Source organism: Oncorhynchus mykiss, chromosome 2 (assembly GCF_057628025.1).
Source record: "Oncorhynchus mykiss isolate SJ-2025 chromosome 2, ASM5762802v1, whole genome shotgun sequence".
Classification (NCBI taxonomy): Eukaryota; Metazoa; Chordata; class Actinopteri; order Salmoniformes; family Salmonidae; genus Oncorhynchus; species Oncorhynchus mykiss.
Genome location: NC_143023.1, coordinates 19801822 through 19820622, shown reverse-complemented (window position 1 = coordinate 19820622; position 18801 = coordinate 19801822). Strand labels below are relative to the sequence as shown.

Below are 18801 nucleotides of genomic sequence, written 5' to 3'. Positions count from 1 at the left end.
CACGACCTGCGCCTTCCGCTCCAGCAGGGGACGACAGTGCAAAATGTATTATGTCGTGCACGCACAAAGACTATATAATGACGAGATGCTCATGTCTCCGCCCTAACAATGGGAAGGTAGGCGACGACCTTGGGTATAAAAAAAAAATAAGCCCATGTAAGCGTATTGGGCTTGTTTTGGACAGAGTTAAAGGAAAGTGAAACCTCTCGCTTCGCCTCAGCGCTCTTTATATTTTCGACTTGGTAGCTATCTAGCCAACTTTCCTTCTCTACAAATGTCTAAAATAGAGTTATTGAGAATGTTTCTAAACCAGAGATTGATAGCGGCAGCTGATGAGATATTTGGTGTCGTTGAAGAAACCCTAGCAAGGTACCAGGAAGAGGTTTCTCGCACAAGGGAGGAGAACAGTCGTCTACGGCTCACGCTCGATATCCGTACTAAACCAGATATCAAGTTACATAGACAAGGTGTGTTTGTATTTTCATTTAATATGAGACACGATAAGCTATCAATGTAATAAAAGGTTGAGTGTAGATGGTTCCAATATCTGTAAGAAGAATACTCAATCTTAAACCCATCTAACTACCCGGCTAACAATTATAGGGAGATTATTTTTTTTATGTTACCCGTAATCGTCCCAAATTTGATTGTCTAGTTTTCCTTTAGTTATGGAAACATTCTATCTTTGTTAGCAAAGACATTCTGAGAACCCATTAGCATGTTTTGGTGTTAAAGTTAGAACATTCTCTTTTTAATGTCACACAGATCTTATCAAGAACATCGTTACAATATTATCAGAATATATAACAATGTTCTAGACGCGCTTTATGGTCCGTTTCAAAAATATTTCTGTCCGGTTTTCGGATGGTTAGGAAACTATTCCAGCAACGTCCCACAAATTCTACACAGGACATGGTGCCAAGTTCTCAGAATGTAAGATGTTCATGTTCTAGACACATTTCATGGGAACATTGCAATAACATTTCTGTGTATCAGTTGTCAGTATGTCGCCTGATTTGTCCAGAAAGAAACGTTCTCCCCTCCCAAAAACCATTACACATCACACCTTGTTACTGTTGCCAAGCCCATTAAGACCCTGATTGGTAATCCATTCACAGCTCTTTGTCTGTTGGCAAAGTTACTCACACACCCACAGTGCTTTTAACACACTTTTCAACTACCACATTTGACATGCATGATTACATTGTGCATGTTGATTTGTAGTAATTATTATGCAACATGTGGGATTTGAACTGGCAACCGATTTGTTCATGGCAATCAGATCATCCTGCTACGCCACCATGTCTGTGTCAGTTATCAGTTAATTGGAATATTCTCTCATTGATTTGATTGACTTATTTCAACAATTGAAGGGCTTTCTATATTATCTAATGTTTGTGCAGCATATTAACCTGTTTTAATGATACTCCTCAATCACTAGGATCAATACGTTTGTATTGAGTGTACTTCAAAGTCAATTCACCCTATTGCTTACACATATCAAGTTGTTTCAGGTCTACTCAAGTGTCTAGGGGGGAGGGTTAGGGTTTCTTCTTGACAGGGCCTAACTATTGATGAGTGTTGAGTCAGTAACTAAAAGGTTGCTGGATCGAATCCCTGAGCTGACAAGGTAAAAGTCTGTCTTTCTGCCCCTGAGCAAGGCAGATAACCCACTGTTCCCTGGGCACCAAAGACCTGGATGTCGATTAAGGCAGCCCCCCGCACCTCTCTGATTCAGAGGGGTTGAGTTAAATGCGGAATACACATTTCAGTTGAAGGCATTCAATTGTACAACTGACTAGGAATCCCCCTTTCCCAATGAGCTCATGCCCTAGAGCATGGCTATCCAGCTCTGTTCCTAGAGAGCTACCATCCTGTAGGTTTTCACTCAAACAATAATATAGCACACCTGATTATCCTAATTAGCTGGTGGATACACTGAATCAGGTTAGTTACAACTGGGGTTGGAGTGAAAACCTAGCGGAGGGCAGGGCTCTCCAGGAACAGGGTTGGAGAGCCCTGCCCTAGAAATAACCCTCATTGGGACAGTCGTTAGGTTGTTCCTCATTGGTGCTAGTGGCCTTGGTTTGAGACCCGCAGGAAGAGGCAACCTACTGTCACATTCTTAGCAATATGTTAGTCTTTATTTAGCAACAGTTACAACACACCAGTGTTTGAAGTAAATCTCTGTTAAAAGTACACCCAAGAAAATAATTTATTGATCATAGTGATTCAGAAGTATCATTCAAACAGGATAATATGACCCATCAATATTCGACAACTATAGAGAAAGCACTTAAATTGCTGGAGTAAAAAAATAAATAAGAGATCAATCAGATTAACTGACAGCCTACTTTACACAGACATGATGGCGTAGCAGGAAGATTGGAGGGGTTGAGAGTTCAAATCCCAGGTGTGGACATGTTGAATAATACTTACTGATTAATTGAACATGCACAATGTAATTATGTATGTCAAATATGGAAGTTTAAAACACAGTGTTTTAAAAGTACTCTGTGTATGAGTTTCCCTAACCTTGCCAACAGACAAAGATTTGAAGGAATCAGTTGTTCACCAATCAGGGCCTTAATTGGCTTGGCAACAGTAACAAGACGTGATGTGTAAAACATTTTATTTTGTGGACACAAATGTTTTTGCAAGGTTCCTATTAAACATGTCTCGAGCATTCATATCTCATGTTCTGAGAACATGACAACCATGTTCTGTGTATGTTTGGTGGGACATTGATGAAATATTCTCCTAACCAGCAGAAAACTGGAGACATGAATGTTCTTGCAAAATTCCCATGAAACATGTCTAGAACATTAATATATTACGTTCTGAGAACATGGTAACCATGTTCTGGGTATGTTCTATTTGACATTAAGGGAATGGTCTCTTAGAAACATGCCTTGTACATCCCAGGAACATTCCTAAGAAAACATTAGTTAATGACCGAATGAGACGCTTAAGGAAATATTCAAATAAAGTTGTGGGAACATTTTGTTGTTAGCTAGGTACGTCAATTCAGCTCTTGAATTTTCTATTTCATCCCTCTCTCCTCTCCAGATCTCCAGCAGCTAACTGTCACCGTGTCTGATGAGGTGGTTTCCCCTGAGCAGCAGGAGTGGAGCCCCAGTCTGGGGCAGAAGGACCCAGAACCCACACGGATGAAAGATGAACAGAATGAACCAAGGACCAGTCAGGAGGATGATAATCATTTCAATGAGTTTATCAATTCTTACGGCTGTGTATCAAGTGACTATTATCAGGACCCAACTCAGCCCTCACATGGAGAGAGATACTCTCTACCCAGCACCTCAACTGAACAGATCAAAACAGAACCTTATGTAGAAGACTATGGTGTATCAGAACCAACCAGAGAGTCTCAGCCCTTCTCTGCAGTAGATACGGAGTGTTCTGCAGCTCAGAGTGAAAACAGAGGACATATTGACATGATGGAGTGTGGAGGACCTCTGTCAGGTCTAATGTTAAAGCCTCTCAAATCAAAGAGAACAAAGACAGTAAAAGGACAAAGTTCTCATAGTGTTAAGGACAGGAAATTGAACCATCTAAAATCACACTCGAGACCCAGTGTAAGCTGGGATGCTGCTCCTAGTTGTAAGGTATGTGGAAAGCAATTTGACTCCATGGCGTCTTTATTAAATCATGTGCAAACGCACACACAGGATAAAGAACATCTTTGTGGTGTGTGTGGAAAATTCTGTCAGTCTACAGAAAGTATGATGGATCACCTACAAACTCACATCGGAGCAAAGTCTTGTCATATTTGTGGTAAATATTTTGCTTGGGATGCTTTCCTGAAAAGGCATTTGAGGAGTCATACAGGGGAGAAGCCGTTTCACTGTCATGATTGTGGCAAAGGATTCAGTCAGAGTGGAAACCTGGCGGTGCATATGAAGAGCCACTCTGGGGAGAAACCACATCGCTGCCCTGTTTGTGGGAAATGTTTCAGCAGAAACCCTGATCTGACAGTCCACATGAGGACTCATACAGGGGTGAAACCATATAAGTGCCAGTATTGTGGCCAAGGATTCAAGCAGAATTATCACCGGAAACTACACATGAAGATCCACATGGGAAAAACCATATCATTGCCATCTTTGTGACATGTATTTCAGCACTAGCACCCAGTCAACCGGGCTTGAGATTTCACATGGAAGAGAAGGTGTCACTGCCATGACTGGCAGAGGCTTTGCATAGACTGGAAGTTTGGTAGGACATATAATGACAATGCACAGAATACTTTAGTGTAGAAAATACTGACTGTAGACCTGGTTTGTGATACATGTTTCACTCAGCCGCTTTATTGAGGAAATATTTTTCTTCCAGTGACTGTTAATATGTGGTTGTTTTACCTGTTTTGAATACACTGACTGTAAGTTGCTCTGGGTAAGACAGTGCAATTATGTTTCACTGTTAGTCTACACCTGTTGCTTACAAAGCGTGTCACAAAAAGATTGATTTGATTTGATTGCTGCTAAATGCTTCAAATGGATGAAGTCCCCTAGAAGGTCTGAGAACATTCACAAGAGGGAGAAACCATAATAACAACCCGCTGAAAAACCTCCTGACAACGCGGCAGTAGTTTCCTGTGTAGGGAGAGTGTTTCAGACCGTACAAGAGGTGCATTAAAACATGTAGTTCTCTGAATCGACTGGCTTTATTTCTATGAAATACAGTGCCTTCAGAAAGTATTCATACCCCTTGACTTATTCCACATTTTGTTCTGTTACAGCCTGTATTCAAAGTTGATTCATATTTTTCCTCACCCATCTACACACAATACCCCATAATAACGAAGTGAAAACATGTTTTAAGAAATTAATTACAGAAATATCTCATTGACGTATGCACACCCCTTAGCTCAGGTGCATCCAATTTCCTTTGATCATCCTTGAACTGTGGCTACAACTTGATTGGAGTCCAGCTGTGGCCAATTCAATTGTTCAGACATGATTTAGAAGGAAACACACCTGTCTATATAAGGTAACACAGTTGACAGTGCATGGCAGAGAGGGCAGATAGGCAATCTAGGGCACTCAGGCTGTGCGATGGTGCATTTTAAAACTACACCGGTTGAGGCTTTACAAGTATTTAATAGGGAAATGCCACTAACCCTTAGAGTTAAGTGTACCCTGGCGTACTGGGCAAGACTGAAGGGTAGTATGGGAGATCATCCTACACTGACAGTATTGGAAGACTGCTGGTAATATGAAAGATATCAAAAGAGGGGTTTTGACCCAGAGATTTGGAAAAGGGGTTTATAAAGATGGACACCAGGGAGCTTGTTATAGAGCCATCTGTGGCAATAGGACATGTGTTACTGTGGTTTTATACAAGACCACATGTCGATTTTAGCCTGATCGAAGAAAAGAAACGGTGGTACGAAGACGATCATGTAGCAACAACAGTGGATCAGTATATTACTGATCAGTTTTATTCTTGTCTTGCAGTGCATACAGATGGTTCAAAGGATCCCATGAATGGGAAGACAGGAGCAGGAGCATTTATTATTGCGTTCGATGTTAATCTCTGCAAGAGGCTAACAAATGATTTATCTGTAGATTCAACAGAAATAGTTGTGATAATTGTTGGATTGCAATGGAAGATTAGCAATATGTTCGGACTCTACGTCTGTTTTGTGTAGTTTAAGATCTGGAAAGCATTTCGCTACATCCACAATAACGTGCTAAATGTGTGTTTGTGACAAATAAAATTTGATTTTGATTTGAAAGTCAGAACATGAGGATTTATGGGTAGAAATAATGCTGCTGTTGTTGGGCTTAAATAAATGGTATTGACATGCAGTTCTGTTGGATTCCAGCTCATAAAGGAGTTAAATGGAAATTATATAGTAGATATAATAGCCAAAAAAGCAGTGAAAATAATATTGTGGATATACAGGTGCAGTTGGGTAGAGATGAAATTAAAACATTGATTCGGAAAAATGGGTTAGATTGCTGGCAGAGACAATGGGATGAAAGTAGTAAGGGCAGACATTTTATAGTACAAGGAAATCTGTACGGGAGATAGTGTCATATAATGGGAACAGAAGGGAGGAAGTTATGTTGTGTAGGATCAGATTAGGGCATACGGAATTGAATTCCTCTTGGAAATTGATAGGGAAGCATGGTACTGGAATGTGTAATGGATGTATGGTAGAGGAAATGGAACATATTATTTTGTGAAATGTGTGATGTAGAAAGGGAGAGGTTGTTTGACAGGGTCAGAAAGGTTGGACGGGAATAGGGAGAAGGTGGTATTTTATGTGGGGATGACGGGAGTAGTGAGGTTTGTAGGGAATTATTTTATTTTATTAGAAGTTCAGGGTTAGTTGAGAGAATATAGTGGTATATATAGGTTGTGACCGGCCTCACACTCCAGAACAGTAGGAGGGTTAGTTGAGAGAATATAGTGGTATATATAGGTCGTGACCGGCCTCACACTCCAGAACAGTAGGAGGGTTAGTTGAGAGAATATAGTGGTATATATAGGTCGTGACCGGCCTCACACTCCAGAACAGTAGGAGGGTTAGTTGAGAGAATATAGTGGTATATATAGGTTGTGACCGGCCTCACACTCCAGAACAGTAGGAGGGTTAGTTGAGAGAATATAGTGGTATATATAGGTCATGACCGGCCTCACACTCCAGAACAGTAGGAGGGTTAGTTGAGAGAATATAGTGGTATATATAGGTCGTGACCGGCCTCACACTCCAGAACAGTAGGAGGGTTAGTTGAGAGAATATAGTGGTATATATAGGTCGTGACCGGCCTCACACTCCAGAACAGTAGGAGGGTTAGTTGAGAGAATATAGTGGTATATATAGGTTGTGACCGGCCTCACACTCCAGAACAGTAGGAGGGTTAGTTGAGAGAATATAGTGGTATATATAGGTCGTGACCGGCCTCACACTCCAGAACAGTAGGAGGGTTAGTTGAGAGAATATAGTGGTATATATAGGTTGTGACCGGCCTCACACTCCAGAACAGTAGGAGGGTTAGTTGAGAGAATATAGTGGTATATATAGGTCGTGACCGGCCTCACACTCCAGAACAGTAGGAGGGTTAGTTGAGAGAATATAGTGGTATATATAGGTTGTGACCGGCCTCACACTCCAGAACAGTAGGAGGGTTAGTTGAGAGAATATAGTGGTATATATAGGTTGTGACCGGCCTCACACTCCAGAACAGTAGGAGGGTTAGTTGAGAGAATATAGTGGTATATATAGGTCGTGACCGGCCTCACACTCCAGAACAGTAGGAGGGTTAGTTGAGAGAATATAGTGGTATATATAGGTCGTGACCGGCCTCACACTCCAGAACAGTAGGAGGGTTAGTTGAGAGAATATAGTGGTATATATAGGTCGTGACCGGCCTCACACTCCAGAACAGTAGGAGGGTTAGTTGAGAGAATATAGTGGTATATATAGGTTGTGACCGGCCTCACACTCCAGAACAGTAGGAGGGTTAGTTGAGAGAATATAGTGGTATATATAGGTCGTGACCGGCCTCACACTCCAGAACAGTAGGAGGGTTAGTTGAGAGAATATAGTGGTATATATAGGTTGTGACCGGCCTCACACTCCAGAACAGTAGGAGGGTTAGTTGAGAGAATATAGTGGTATATATAGGTCGTGACCGGCCTCACACTCCAGAACAGTAGGAGGGTTAGTTGAGAGAATATAGTGGTATATATAGGTTGTGACCGGCCTCACACTCCAGAACAGTAGGAGGGTTAGTTGAGAGAATATAGTGGTATATATAGGTTGTGACCGGCCTCACACTCCAGAACAGTAGGAGGGTTAGTTGAGAGAATATAGTGGTATATATAGGTCGTGACCGGCCTCACACTCCAGAACAGTAGGAGGGTTAGTTGAGAGAATATAGTGGTATATATAGGTTGTGACCGGCCTCACACTCCAGAACAGTAGGAGGGTTAGTTGAGAGAATATAGTGGTATATATAGGTCGTGACCGGCCTCACACTCCAGAACAGTAGGAGGGTTAGTTGAGAGAATATAGTGGTATATATAGGTCGTGACCGGCCTCACACTCCAGAACAGTAGGTGGTGGTGTATGCACCTGCCAGTTGGTTGCGATTTGCCAATAAAAACTTAAAGAAAAAGTGAGTGTCAAAGCAGAATCTATACCATGAAGTCCAAGGAACTCTGTAGTTCTCTGAGATACAATTGTGATGAGGCATATAGCTGGGGAAGGGTATAAAACAATGTCTAGAGTGTTGAAAGTTTCTGAGAGCTCAATGGTCTCCATCGTTGGGAAATTGAAAAGAATGTGGAACTACCCAGACTCTGCCTAGAGCTTGCCTTCTGACCAAACGGAGCAACCGGACAAGTAGGACCTTGGTCAGGGAGGTGACCAAGAACGCAATGACCTTGGCTGTGATGGGAGAAACTGCCAGAAGGACAACAGTCTCTACAGCACTTCGCCAATCTGGGCTTTATGGGAGAGTGGCCAGATGGAAGCCACTCCTGAGAAAAAGGCACATGACGGCATGCCTGGAGTTAGCAAAAAAAGGAATGTGAAAGACAGATCATAAGGCAAAAGATTCTGTGGTCTGGTGAGACAAATTGAACACTTTGGCCTGAATGCAAAGCTCTATGTCTGGAGAAAACCAGACACAGCTCATCACCCGTCTAACACCATCCCTACTGTGAAGCATGGTGGGGGCAACATCATGCTATGGGGATGCTTTTCAGCAGCAGGGACTGGAAGACTGGCAAGGATAGATGAAACAATGAATGGAGCCAAATACAGGCAAATAATTAATGAGAACCTGATCAGAGTGCAAATGACTTTGGACTGGGGTGAAAATTTGCATTCCAACAGGACAGTGAACCTAAGAATACAGCCAAAGCAACATTGGAATGGCATCAAAACAATAAAAGTTATTGAGTCACCCAGCCGAAGCCCAAACTTGAATCCCATTGAAAATCTGTGGAAAGACTTGAAGATTGCTGTTCATCGCCGCTCCCCATCTAACTAAACAGAGCTTGAGAAAATCCCCAAATCCAGATGTACAAAGCTGATACAGAAATACCCAAGACAACTCAAATTTGTAATCACCTCCAAAGGTGCTTCTACAAAGTATTGACTCAGTGGTGTGAATATTTATTTAAATGAGATATTTATGTATTTCTAAAAACATATTTTCACTTTGTCATTATGAGGTACTGTGTGTAGATGGGTGAGATTTTACTTTTTTAGATACATTTTGAATTCAGACTAACAACAAAATGTGGAATAAGTCAAGGGTTATGAATACTTTCTGAAGGCACTGTACATCACTCCTCTTCTCTTCCTTGAATTAATTGCAGACATGAGAATGTTGAATTAGTGATAACATTATGGTGTATTTTATTTTTTGTGTACTTTTGTGATCTAGGGAGGCAATGATTGATCTAAACTTCAGATTTGCACCAGTAGTGCTGTAGCAGCACCACCAGCTCTGCAGTCTATTACATGTAGGTCTATGTGCTGGGCTTTAATATAAATACACACACTGGAGGACCTCCAAGAATAGATTGGGAAATACTTATTCAATCTGATCAATGATTAGTATGAAAAGGGATTAGAGATGAATTCATTTTGCCTATTAATAATCAGCCCTCTTCTCAAAAGCAGCACAGCCGGGGTCACCTGCAGGATCGCGACGACCTGTGCCTGCCGCTCCAGTAGGGGGCGACAATGCAAAATGTATTATACCGTACACGTACAAAGACTGACAGCGCTCTTTGTCTTGTTTACTTTGTTTACGTTGGTAGCTCGCTGGCTAACTTGGCTAGCAAGACAGCTTTTCTTCTCAAAAATGTCTAAAATTGAGTACTTGAGAGTGTTTCTCAACCAGAAATTAATAGCGGCAGCTGAAGAGATATTTGGTGTCGTTGAAGAAACGATAGCAGAGTACCAGGAAGAGGTTTCTCACACAAAGGAGGAGAACAGGCGTCTACGGAGCATGCTGGATATTCGTTCTAAGCCACAGATCAAGTTACACAGACGGGCAGGTGTTTGTTTTAATAACGTTAATTTCATATGAATTACGATTAGCTTTCAATTTAATTAATGTTGTAGAGTATTTACAAAACCAAGTTCTGTAAAAATATAATTATTGCAAGCCTAGCTACGTCTCAAGTCAGCTTTTGAGTTTCCCCCCCCCCCCCATTATCTCCAGACCCCCAGCAGCTCACTGTCACCGTGTCTGATGAGCAGCAGGAGTGGAGCCCCAGTCTGGGGCAGAAGGACCCAGAACCCACACGGATGAAAGATGAACAGGGTGAACCAAGGACCAGTCAGGAGGATGATAATCATTTCAATGAGTTTATCAATTCTTACGGCTGTGTATCAAGTGACTATTATCAGGACCCAACTCAGCCCTCACATGGAGAGAGATACTCTCTACCCAGCACCTCAACTGAACAGATCAAAACAGAACCTTATGTAGAAGACTATGGTGTATCAGAACCAACCAGAGAGTCTCAGCCCTTTTCTGGAGTAGATAGAGAGTGTTCTGCAGCTCAGAGTGAAAACAGAGGACATATTGACATGATGGAGTGTAGAGGACCTCTGTCAGGTCTAATGTTAAAGCCTCTCAAATCAAAGAGAACAAAGACAGTAAAAGGACAAAGTTCTCATAGTGTTAAGGACAGGAAATTGAACCATCTAAAATCACACTCGAGACCCAGTGTAAGCTGGGATGCTGCTCCTAGTTGTAAGGTATGTGGAAAGCAATTTGACTCCATGGCGTCTTTATTAAATCATGTGCAAACGCACACACAGGATAAAGAACATCTTTGTGGTGTGTGTGGAAAATTCTGTCAGTCCACAGAAAGTATGATGGATCACCTACAAACTCACATCGGAGCAAAGTGTTGTCATATTTGTGGTAAATATTTTGCTTGGGATACTTTCCTGAAAAGGCATTTGAGGAGTCATACAGGGGAGAAGCCGTTTCACTGTCATGATTGTGGCAAAGGATTTACTCAGCGTGGACACCTAAACTTACATATGAGGAGCCACACAGGGGAGAAACCACATCAATGCCAGGATTGTGGCAAATGTTTCAGCCAGAATACATCTCTGATAGTGCACATGAGGACTCACACAGGGGAGAAGCCATACATGTGTCCTGTGTGTAGAAAATGCTTTACCACATCAAGTATGTTAAAGAAGCATCACACAGCTCACAAACATATAGGTGTCTTGAACGTGGCCAATGCCACAATGGATACAGACCATACGGAGCCACATGAAGAGGGTTTACAAAGAGGAGAACACATGACTGTTCCCTGTGTGGGGGGAGAGAATCAGACAGCAGACTGAGAGACACGTGAGAGGAGAATCAGGACATAGCCCTCCTCAGGACACTGCTCTCTGATTAATATCATGTTCTAACAGAGAGCAGTTAGTGGGTTTCTGAGTAACAGGAGTCCCTGCTCATTAGTTATAGGATGACACAGAGGACATGGTGTGATCCACTGTTCTCTGTCTGTATATAAACTTTGCATTGGTCTTTAGAGTAATATGTCTTGTTCATATATGGTAATATGTCACAATACATCTGCCCTGATGTTGCAAACAGCCTAGTATTCAGAATGTTTGTTCCCTTGTGTTTAGTGTGGCAAGATCTTCCATACACCAAATGACACACTTACCTCGGAGCCTAATGCCAAAATGCACCAAGGGAAAAAATATATATTTCATTTCATGTGTATTTACATGTATTGAGAATTGGTATGATACAGTTACGCTATGTTCAATGGGAACTAAATATACCACCTGAAATGAGAGCTGCTTCTTTCAACCAACCCAGATATTGTACATTCCCAGACATCCATAAAGTATTACAGAATAAATGGCTGATAATGTGTTCATTGAAGTGTCTTTTTTTTTAGCTTCTCTCTTCTCTGGCAGCATTGCGGGATCATGTTGGGAACCAACCATGCAACCATTATCTGATGAAATCAATACAAGTGTTAGGAAAAGGACACAGGCTCCAAACTTTAAATAAAAGCCCTTTTAATTCTCTGTAAAGGCAGTGGAAATATCTCTGAGCTGTATATCAAATGGCTGCATCTACACACTAATCATTTAGTGAGTTATACTGGTGTGGACACAGACCCTGTTGCACGAAGAGAAGCTCCATGGGGTAATGACGACCCAAGAGGAGTTCGGTCAGCTGGAGGAGGAAGCGCTCGCTTGGAGGTTGTGTTGTGATGCACAAGATTTGAGGTTTGTTTGAATGACTTCGTGCCTGGAGAACTGTGTGGAGTCAGAACTGGGTGAATGAGTTGCTGATGCGTGAGAAGTTTGGAAGTCTGACAGCCGGAAAGGAGGCAAGTAGTGAGGACGAAATTGAGAAAAGTTTGGAGAAGGAACAGCTGTGCTGGAATGCGAACAGAATGGTTGTCAGTTCTGATGGTCTGGAGTGGGAGGATGCGGGTCAAGGAATGGTCAGTAGTGGAAAGACAGGGAGAATAGAGCTGACACTGAAAGCAGTGGTTGGTCTAGTAAAGAAAGCATAAAGAGGGCCAAGGTAAGAAGCAAGAGTAATAATGTGTGGGAGTGGAAAGTGGTGATTGTGTTTGATGAGACCACAGGGCCTCATTTACACCCTATCCAACTAACCAATGCAGTACAGAAAGAGATGGGTGAAGTCAGATTAGCCAGATTAGCCAGATTAGCCCAGCTCATTGGAAATGGTAGATTCTTCATATTTTGTTGTAGCCTGATGGAAAAGCTTAATGGGAAGAATATTAAAAGTAATGTCCCTGGTGCCAATACTAGGTTGAGGGGAGTGATTGAGGAGTGAGAGTGATTGAGGGCAAAAGGTTGATCGGTAGGAAAGAGGGTCAAAGAAGTGAATGCTTATCAATGCTGCTGACTTTTGAGAAGGTTTTACCTAGACAAGTACAGAAAGGATTCATCAGGTTCAATGTCAGAGAATTTGTCCCATACACATTGCTGTGTTTTAAATGCAGAAGAATGGGACATGTTGGTGCTCAGTGTAAAGGACAGAAAATATGTGGGGAACATGGTTACGGTGAATGTGAGAGCAATGTGAAGGTAATTCTTGGGGGGCATAGTGCAGCATTTGGTGGATCCCAGGTGCAGAGAGAGGCTCAGAGCTATAGAATCAGTCATGATGTATCATATGCAGAGGCTGTAAAACAGATTAGTGGAACTACAGTGTGGAATGATGGAGCTTTCATGGTGGAGCTTACTGCACTAAGTGGACCTAATGTCCTGGTGCTTCTACTGGACCTGGCATGGTTTCGAGACCTGTTCAGAAATCTTGTGCTTATGAATATGCTGGGTCAAAGGACACTTTGATAGTGAATGAAGTTGACTTCATAGCTTTCATTGGTAAGGTTATCAACACGACTCAGGTTGTGGAAAGCAGAAATGCCAAGTTGAAGGTTATTGTGGATGCGGCAAAAGTTGTTATTGGGAGTAACAGATGTTACTGTTGAAATGGTTGTAGACATAGACATAGCTGAATAAACTTAAGGGTGGATTGTTTCAGTGTAGCCGATGTGAAATGACTAGCTAGTTAGCGGTGGTGCGCACTAGTGGCGTTTCAATCGGTGACGTCACTTGCTCTGAGACCTTGAAGTAGTGGTTACCCTTGCTCTGCAAGGGCCGTGGCTTTTGTGGAGCGATGGGTAACGATGCTTCGAGGGTGACTGTTGACGTGTGCAGAGCGTACCTGGTTCGCTCCCAGTTCGGGGCGAGGGGACTTGTTACATCAGCATGATATAGATCAAGTTTAATGGGTTGTGGTGGCGTAGTAGTTTTTTTGGGGGGTAGAAGTTAGTAGGGATCTATTGTTTTATTGAATTTAATTTGCTTGGTAGTACAGAATTAGGCAGACCATGATTGATCGCATTCTCCAGCACAGTAGGTGAGGACATGCACTTTAAACGGTTGTTTTCGCGGACCGCCATGATATCATAGAAGAAAACTGTCGCATTCCACTCCAGCAGAGGGCGATAGTCAATCATTTGTGATGCCCTACACAGAGGGACATGCGCTTCTGTGTTTATATTCTGCAGAAGTGCATGCTAATTTTGCATGGAAGAAAATAAACAATAAAAACTAAAAGAGAGTTGAAGAGAGAATTTCTCAACCAGAAATTAATAGCGGCTGCTGAGGAGATATTTGGGGTCGTTGAAAAAACGATAACAGAGTACCAGCTAGACGTTTTCCATACGAAAGAGGAGAACGAACGTCTTCGTGGGCTGTTGATGTTGCACAAAGGAGGTATGTAGCTTCATTCAGTCAATTGTTTGTAGCGTCTAACCACATACAAAATGGGAGGGGTAGCTACACGGGTGTCTATCTAATAACGTTAGCAAGCTTTCTACCCAGATCAAAAATGTTTGTCAATGGTGAGTCTTCATTGAAAGTGCTGGTTACAAAACCTAAATGTACAGTGAAGTCCGGGGAACTGGCCTTAGAGCTGAGATCCTCAACATGTGAAACAGCGCCACTGCATTTGTTCCCAGTTTTGTTTTTGAAAAGGAGGAGACGAGCATCCAGCAACGCAACCTGGTATCAACGTTTCATATTATTCTGTACTTAATTCCGAAGCTTTCCATTTAGTATTTGTTACGTTTCATATGGTATGTATTCATTTGTGGATGTCCATCACCCATTTTGTGTATGTTACTAATTACAATTTGTGTGATGTTATAAATTTGCTAAATGTACAATATGTTATGCATTTGCAAAACGTTGTTACGAATTCCAATTAGTTTTGGCTAAAGTTAGCTAGGTGGCTAACGCTAATTTTATCTAGCTGGCTAACGTTAGCTAGGATAGGTGTTAGGGTTAAGAGTTAGGTTAAAGAGTTAAGGTTAGGGGAGGGGTTAGCTAAGTAGTTGCAAAGTAGTAAGTAGTTGAAAAGTTGCTACACACTACCTTTGGGTTACTAGACGTTTCCATTATACACCCATCCATCCACCCTGACCAACCACCCTCCTTTCATTTTTGCCTTAAAGTAACCTTCTGTCTTATGTAACCATACCAAACGTAACATATCATACTTATTTGAACATGCAGGACGTACTTTTACTATGTTACGTCTAGTCTGAGACCAGGCTGAGCAAAGTAATACAACAAAAATAGTAGAAGTTACATACACTGCTGTTCTACGCATGCAATGATGTCTGAGGGAATAAAACATTGTTTGTTGTTTGAAGTGACAACTTTGTCGTTGTCATATTCCAAACAGATGTGTCAGTTTTACCAAAACGTATTCCAACTTTAACAGATCTACATGTGCAACTGTTTCTCATTCCCTCCAGTGTAAAGAGGAAGAGGATACCCACTGGATCAGTGAGGTTGAAGAACACATTCAAAAGCTGGAGTCTGATTCCAAAGAATATCCAGACCAAGTATCCACTTCTGAAGGTGGGTTCACTGACAAGCTCTCAACACATATCACCAAGCCATAACGTTGGTCAGTGGGCATATAGCTATCCCTTTCAGCAAACAATTTATTGTAACACAGTCGTGCGGTTGTTGTTAGTTGTATTTGAGGTAATACTCTTTGAAATCAAGGGGCATTTTATTCGTGGAAATGATATGGAAATCGTACAGTCTGTGGCTTTAAGTTCTGTTGACGCTGTGTCCTTTCTTTTCTTCAGATTTCACATTCCAAATGGAGACAGAAGGGTCTGTAAATGAAGCCATCAAACTGAAAGTCATCCTCAACGACAACAGAATAGAGAAAGTGATTCTGCCCTCTCAACCTGACTCACTGAATGAGCTGATATCAACGCTCAAGGAGAAACTGCATCTGAAGTTTGATTTCAGTCTTCTTTATGAAGACCCTGATTTCAACAACGAGCTCTTCAACTTAGAGACCATTGAAGACTTGCCTTCTCCTAGGGCTACGGGAAAGTTTTGCGAATACCACGTGATACAGACCTCAGTTTAACCGGACTCTCAGCCACCGAGTTACAGGCCGCCCCACCAGAGCGGTTAGGAAGGTGGCCTGAGGTATTTGTCATACTCACTTTCTCAATGGAAGTTGAGTTTGCTCTGAGAGAGGGCTATTGTGCATATCTGAGACAGGAAACGGTGCTGAAAATAACGAAGGATCAAAAACACAACATTCTTGATAGGATGGCTTGGACAATCTTCAATTCCAAAGCGTACCCAAGTGACAGGCATTTTGGCAGCTGAGGCCCTTGTAACCAAGCACCAATGTTTGAAAGAGCCTGGCTCAAAAGCAGGCTGTGATGGCTGGAAGAACAGCCTGAAATTCAAAACGGGAAACTACAGGCAGAAGTTACGCCATGTTGGGTTCCCAGAGGTTGCTGTGAACGGGGGGAGGAGGAGCAAGCATCGTCCTGACAATGAACAGCTCGAAGCAACATTAAACAAGCACGCCGGGCAGAGGGGAACTTCCTGCCCAACTTCCCTCAAGGAGAAGACGAGGCCAGCCTGGAGAAACAGAGACTGGAGATGGTCCACGAGATGACAAAAGAAAACTGAGACTTGCTGGGTCCCACAGTGGCACATTGTAAACAGGAAGAGGATACACACTGGATCAGTGAGGTTGAAGAATACATTGAAAGGCTGGAGTCTGATCCCAAAGACCCTGACCAAGTATCCACTTCTGAAGGTGGGTTCACTGACAAGCTCTCAACACATATCACCAAGCCATAACATTGGTCAGTGGTTATACAGTGCATTCGGAAAGTATTCAGACCCCTCCACATTTAGTTAAATTACAACCTTATTCTAAAATTGATTAAATAGTTTTCCCCCTCAATCTACACACAATACCCCATAATGACAAAGCAAAAACAGTTATTTTTTAGAAATGTTTGCAATTAATTTTTATATTGTTTAACTTATTTACATAAATATTCAGACCCTTTACTCAGTACTTTGTTGAAGCACCTTTGTCAGTGAATACAGCCTTAAGTATGATGCTACAAGCTTGGTACATCTGTATTTGGGGAGTTTCCCCCATTCTTTGCAGATCCTCTCAAGCTCTCAGGTTGGATGAGGAGCGTCGGTTGCACTGCTATTTTCAGATCTTTCCAGAGATGTTAGATCGGATTCAAGTCCAGGCTCTGGCTGGGCCCCTCAAGGACATTCAGAGACTTGTCCCGAAGCCACTCCTGCGTTGTCTTGGCTGTGTGCTTAGGGTCATTGTCCTGTTGGAAGGTGAACCTTCACCCCAGTCTGAGATGACGTGAGGCTTGGTATTCAGACCAAAGAGTTATATCTTGGATTCATCAGACCAGAGAATCTTGTTTCTCATGGTAAACTCCAAGTGGGCCTTTTACTGAGGAGTTGCTTCTATCTGACCACTCTACCATAAATACCTGATTGGTAGAGTGCTGCAGAGATGGTTGTCTTTCTGGGAGGTTCTCCCATCTCCTCAGAGGAGCTCTGTCAGTGACCATTGGGATCTTGGTCACCGACAAGACCAAGACCCTTATCCCCCCGATTGCTCTGTTTTGCCGAGTGGCCAGCTCTAGGAAGAGTCTTGGTGGTTCCAAACTTCTTCCATTTAAGAATGATGAAGGCTACTGGTACCCTTCCCCAGATCTGTACCTCGACACAATCCTGTCTGAGCTCTACGGACAATTCCTTAGACCTCATGGCTTGGTTTTTGCTCTGACATGCACTGTCAACCTTGTGACTTTATATAGACAGGTATGTGCCTTTCCAAATCATGTCCAATCAATTGAATTTACCACAGGTGGACTCCAATCAAGTTGTAGAAACATCTCAAGGATGATCAAGGGAAACAAGATGCACCTGAGGACAATTTTGAGTCACATAGCAAAGGGTCTGTAAATAAGTTATTTCTGTTTCTTATTTTTAATACGTTTGCAAACATTTTTAAAGCTGTTTTCACTTTGTCATTATGGGGTATTGTGTGTTAATTGATGAGGAAAAATATTATTTAATCCATTTTAGGATAAGGCTATATCGTAACAAAATGTGGTCAAGGGGTCTGAATCCTTTCCAAATGCACTGAACATCCCTTTGAGCACATACAGGGCCTTCAGAAAGTATTCACACCCCTTGACTTTTTTCACATATTGTTGCGTTACAGCCTGAATTTAAAATGGATTACATTGAGATGTGTCACTGGCTTACACACAATACCCCATAATGTCAAAGTAGAATTATGTTTTTAGATATTTTTACAAATCAATTAAAAATGAAAATCTGAAATGTCTTGAGTCAATAAATATTCAACCCTTTTGTTATGACAAGCCCAAATAAGTTCAGGAATAAAAATGTGCTTAACAAGTCACATAATAAGTTGCATGGACTCACTCTGTGTGCAATAATAGTGTTGTACATCATTTTTGAATGACTACCTCATCTCTGTCCCCCACGCATACATTATCTGTAAGGTCCTTCAGTTGGGCAGTGAATTTCAAACACAGATTCAACCACAAAGACCAGGGAGGTTGTCCAATGCCTCGCTAATAAAGACACCTATTAGTAGATGGGTAACATTTTAAAAAGCAGACGTTGAATATCCCTTTGAGCATGGTGAAGTTTTTAATTACACTTTGGATGGTGTATCAATACACCCATTCACTACAAATATACAGGTGTCCTTCCTAACTCAGTTGCTGGAGAGGAAGGAAACTGCTCAGTGATTTCACCATGAGGCCAATGGTAACTTTATAACAGTTAGAGTTTAATGGCTATGATAGGAGAACTGAGGATGGATCGACAACATTGTAGTTCGTCCACAATACTAATCTAAATGACAA

The 18801-nt window shown here is 41.9% G+C and overlaps 2 protein-coding genes and 1 long non-coding RNA gene across 3 annotated transcripts; all 3 read left to right on the top strand.

The window, feature by feature from the left end:
• The first annotated feature begins 126 nt into the window (after positions 1-126).
• LOC110537475 (uncharacterized) lies at positions 127-4674 on the top strand. The gene is made up of 2 exons (XM_021623547.3): positions 127-467; positions 3070-4674. Exons 1-2 carry the CDS (start codon positions 275-277, stop codon positions 4128-4130), a joined length of 1254 nt encoding a protein of 417 aa, XP_021479222.3. The 5' UTR covers positions 127-274; the 3' UTR covers positions 4131-4674.
• Positions 4675-7562: 2888 nt separating this feature from the next.
• LOC110537468 (uncharacterized) lies at positions 7563-11907 on the top strand. The gene is made up of 2 exons (XM_021623535.3): positions 7563-10047; positions 10215-11907. Exons 1-2 carry the CDS (start codon positions 9621-9623, stop codon positions 11360-11362), a joined length of 1575 nt encoding a protein of 524 aa, XP_021479210.3. The 5' UTR covers positions 7563-9620; the 3' UTR covers positions 11363-11907.
• A 1805-nt stretch (positions 11908-13712) lies between these two features.
• LOC110537462 (uncharacterized) lies at positions 13713-16539 on the top strand. Its single transcript, XR_002475629.3, has 3 exons — positions 13713-14302; positions 15349-15454; positions 15691-16539. It is a non-coding gene; the product is annotated as an uncharacterized LOC110537462 (long non-coding RNA).
• The last annotated feature ends 2262 nt before the right edge of the window (positions 16540-18801 follow it).

Excerpts from the sequence above, each read along its gene's own strand:
- LOC110537468 (XM_021623535.3), top strand. The coding sequence starts at position 9,621 with ATGAATTCATTTTGCCTATTAATAATCAGCCCTCTTCTCAAAAGCAGC. Across the intron at positions 10,048-10,214 it reads CAAGTTACACAGACGGGCAG|ACCCCCAGCAGCTCACTGTC; the intron begins GTGTTTGTTTTA and ends CATTATCTCCAG.
- LOC110537475 (XM_021623547.3), top strand. The coding sequence starts at position 275 with ATGTCTAAAATAGAGTTATTGAGAATGTTTCTAAACCAGAGATTGATA. Across the intron at positions 468-3,069 it reads TATCAAGTTACATAGACAAG|ATCTCCAGCAGCTAACTGTC; the intron begins GTGTGTTTGTAT and ends TCTCCTCTCCAG.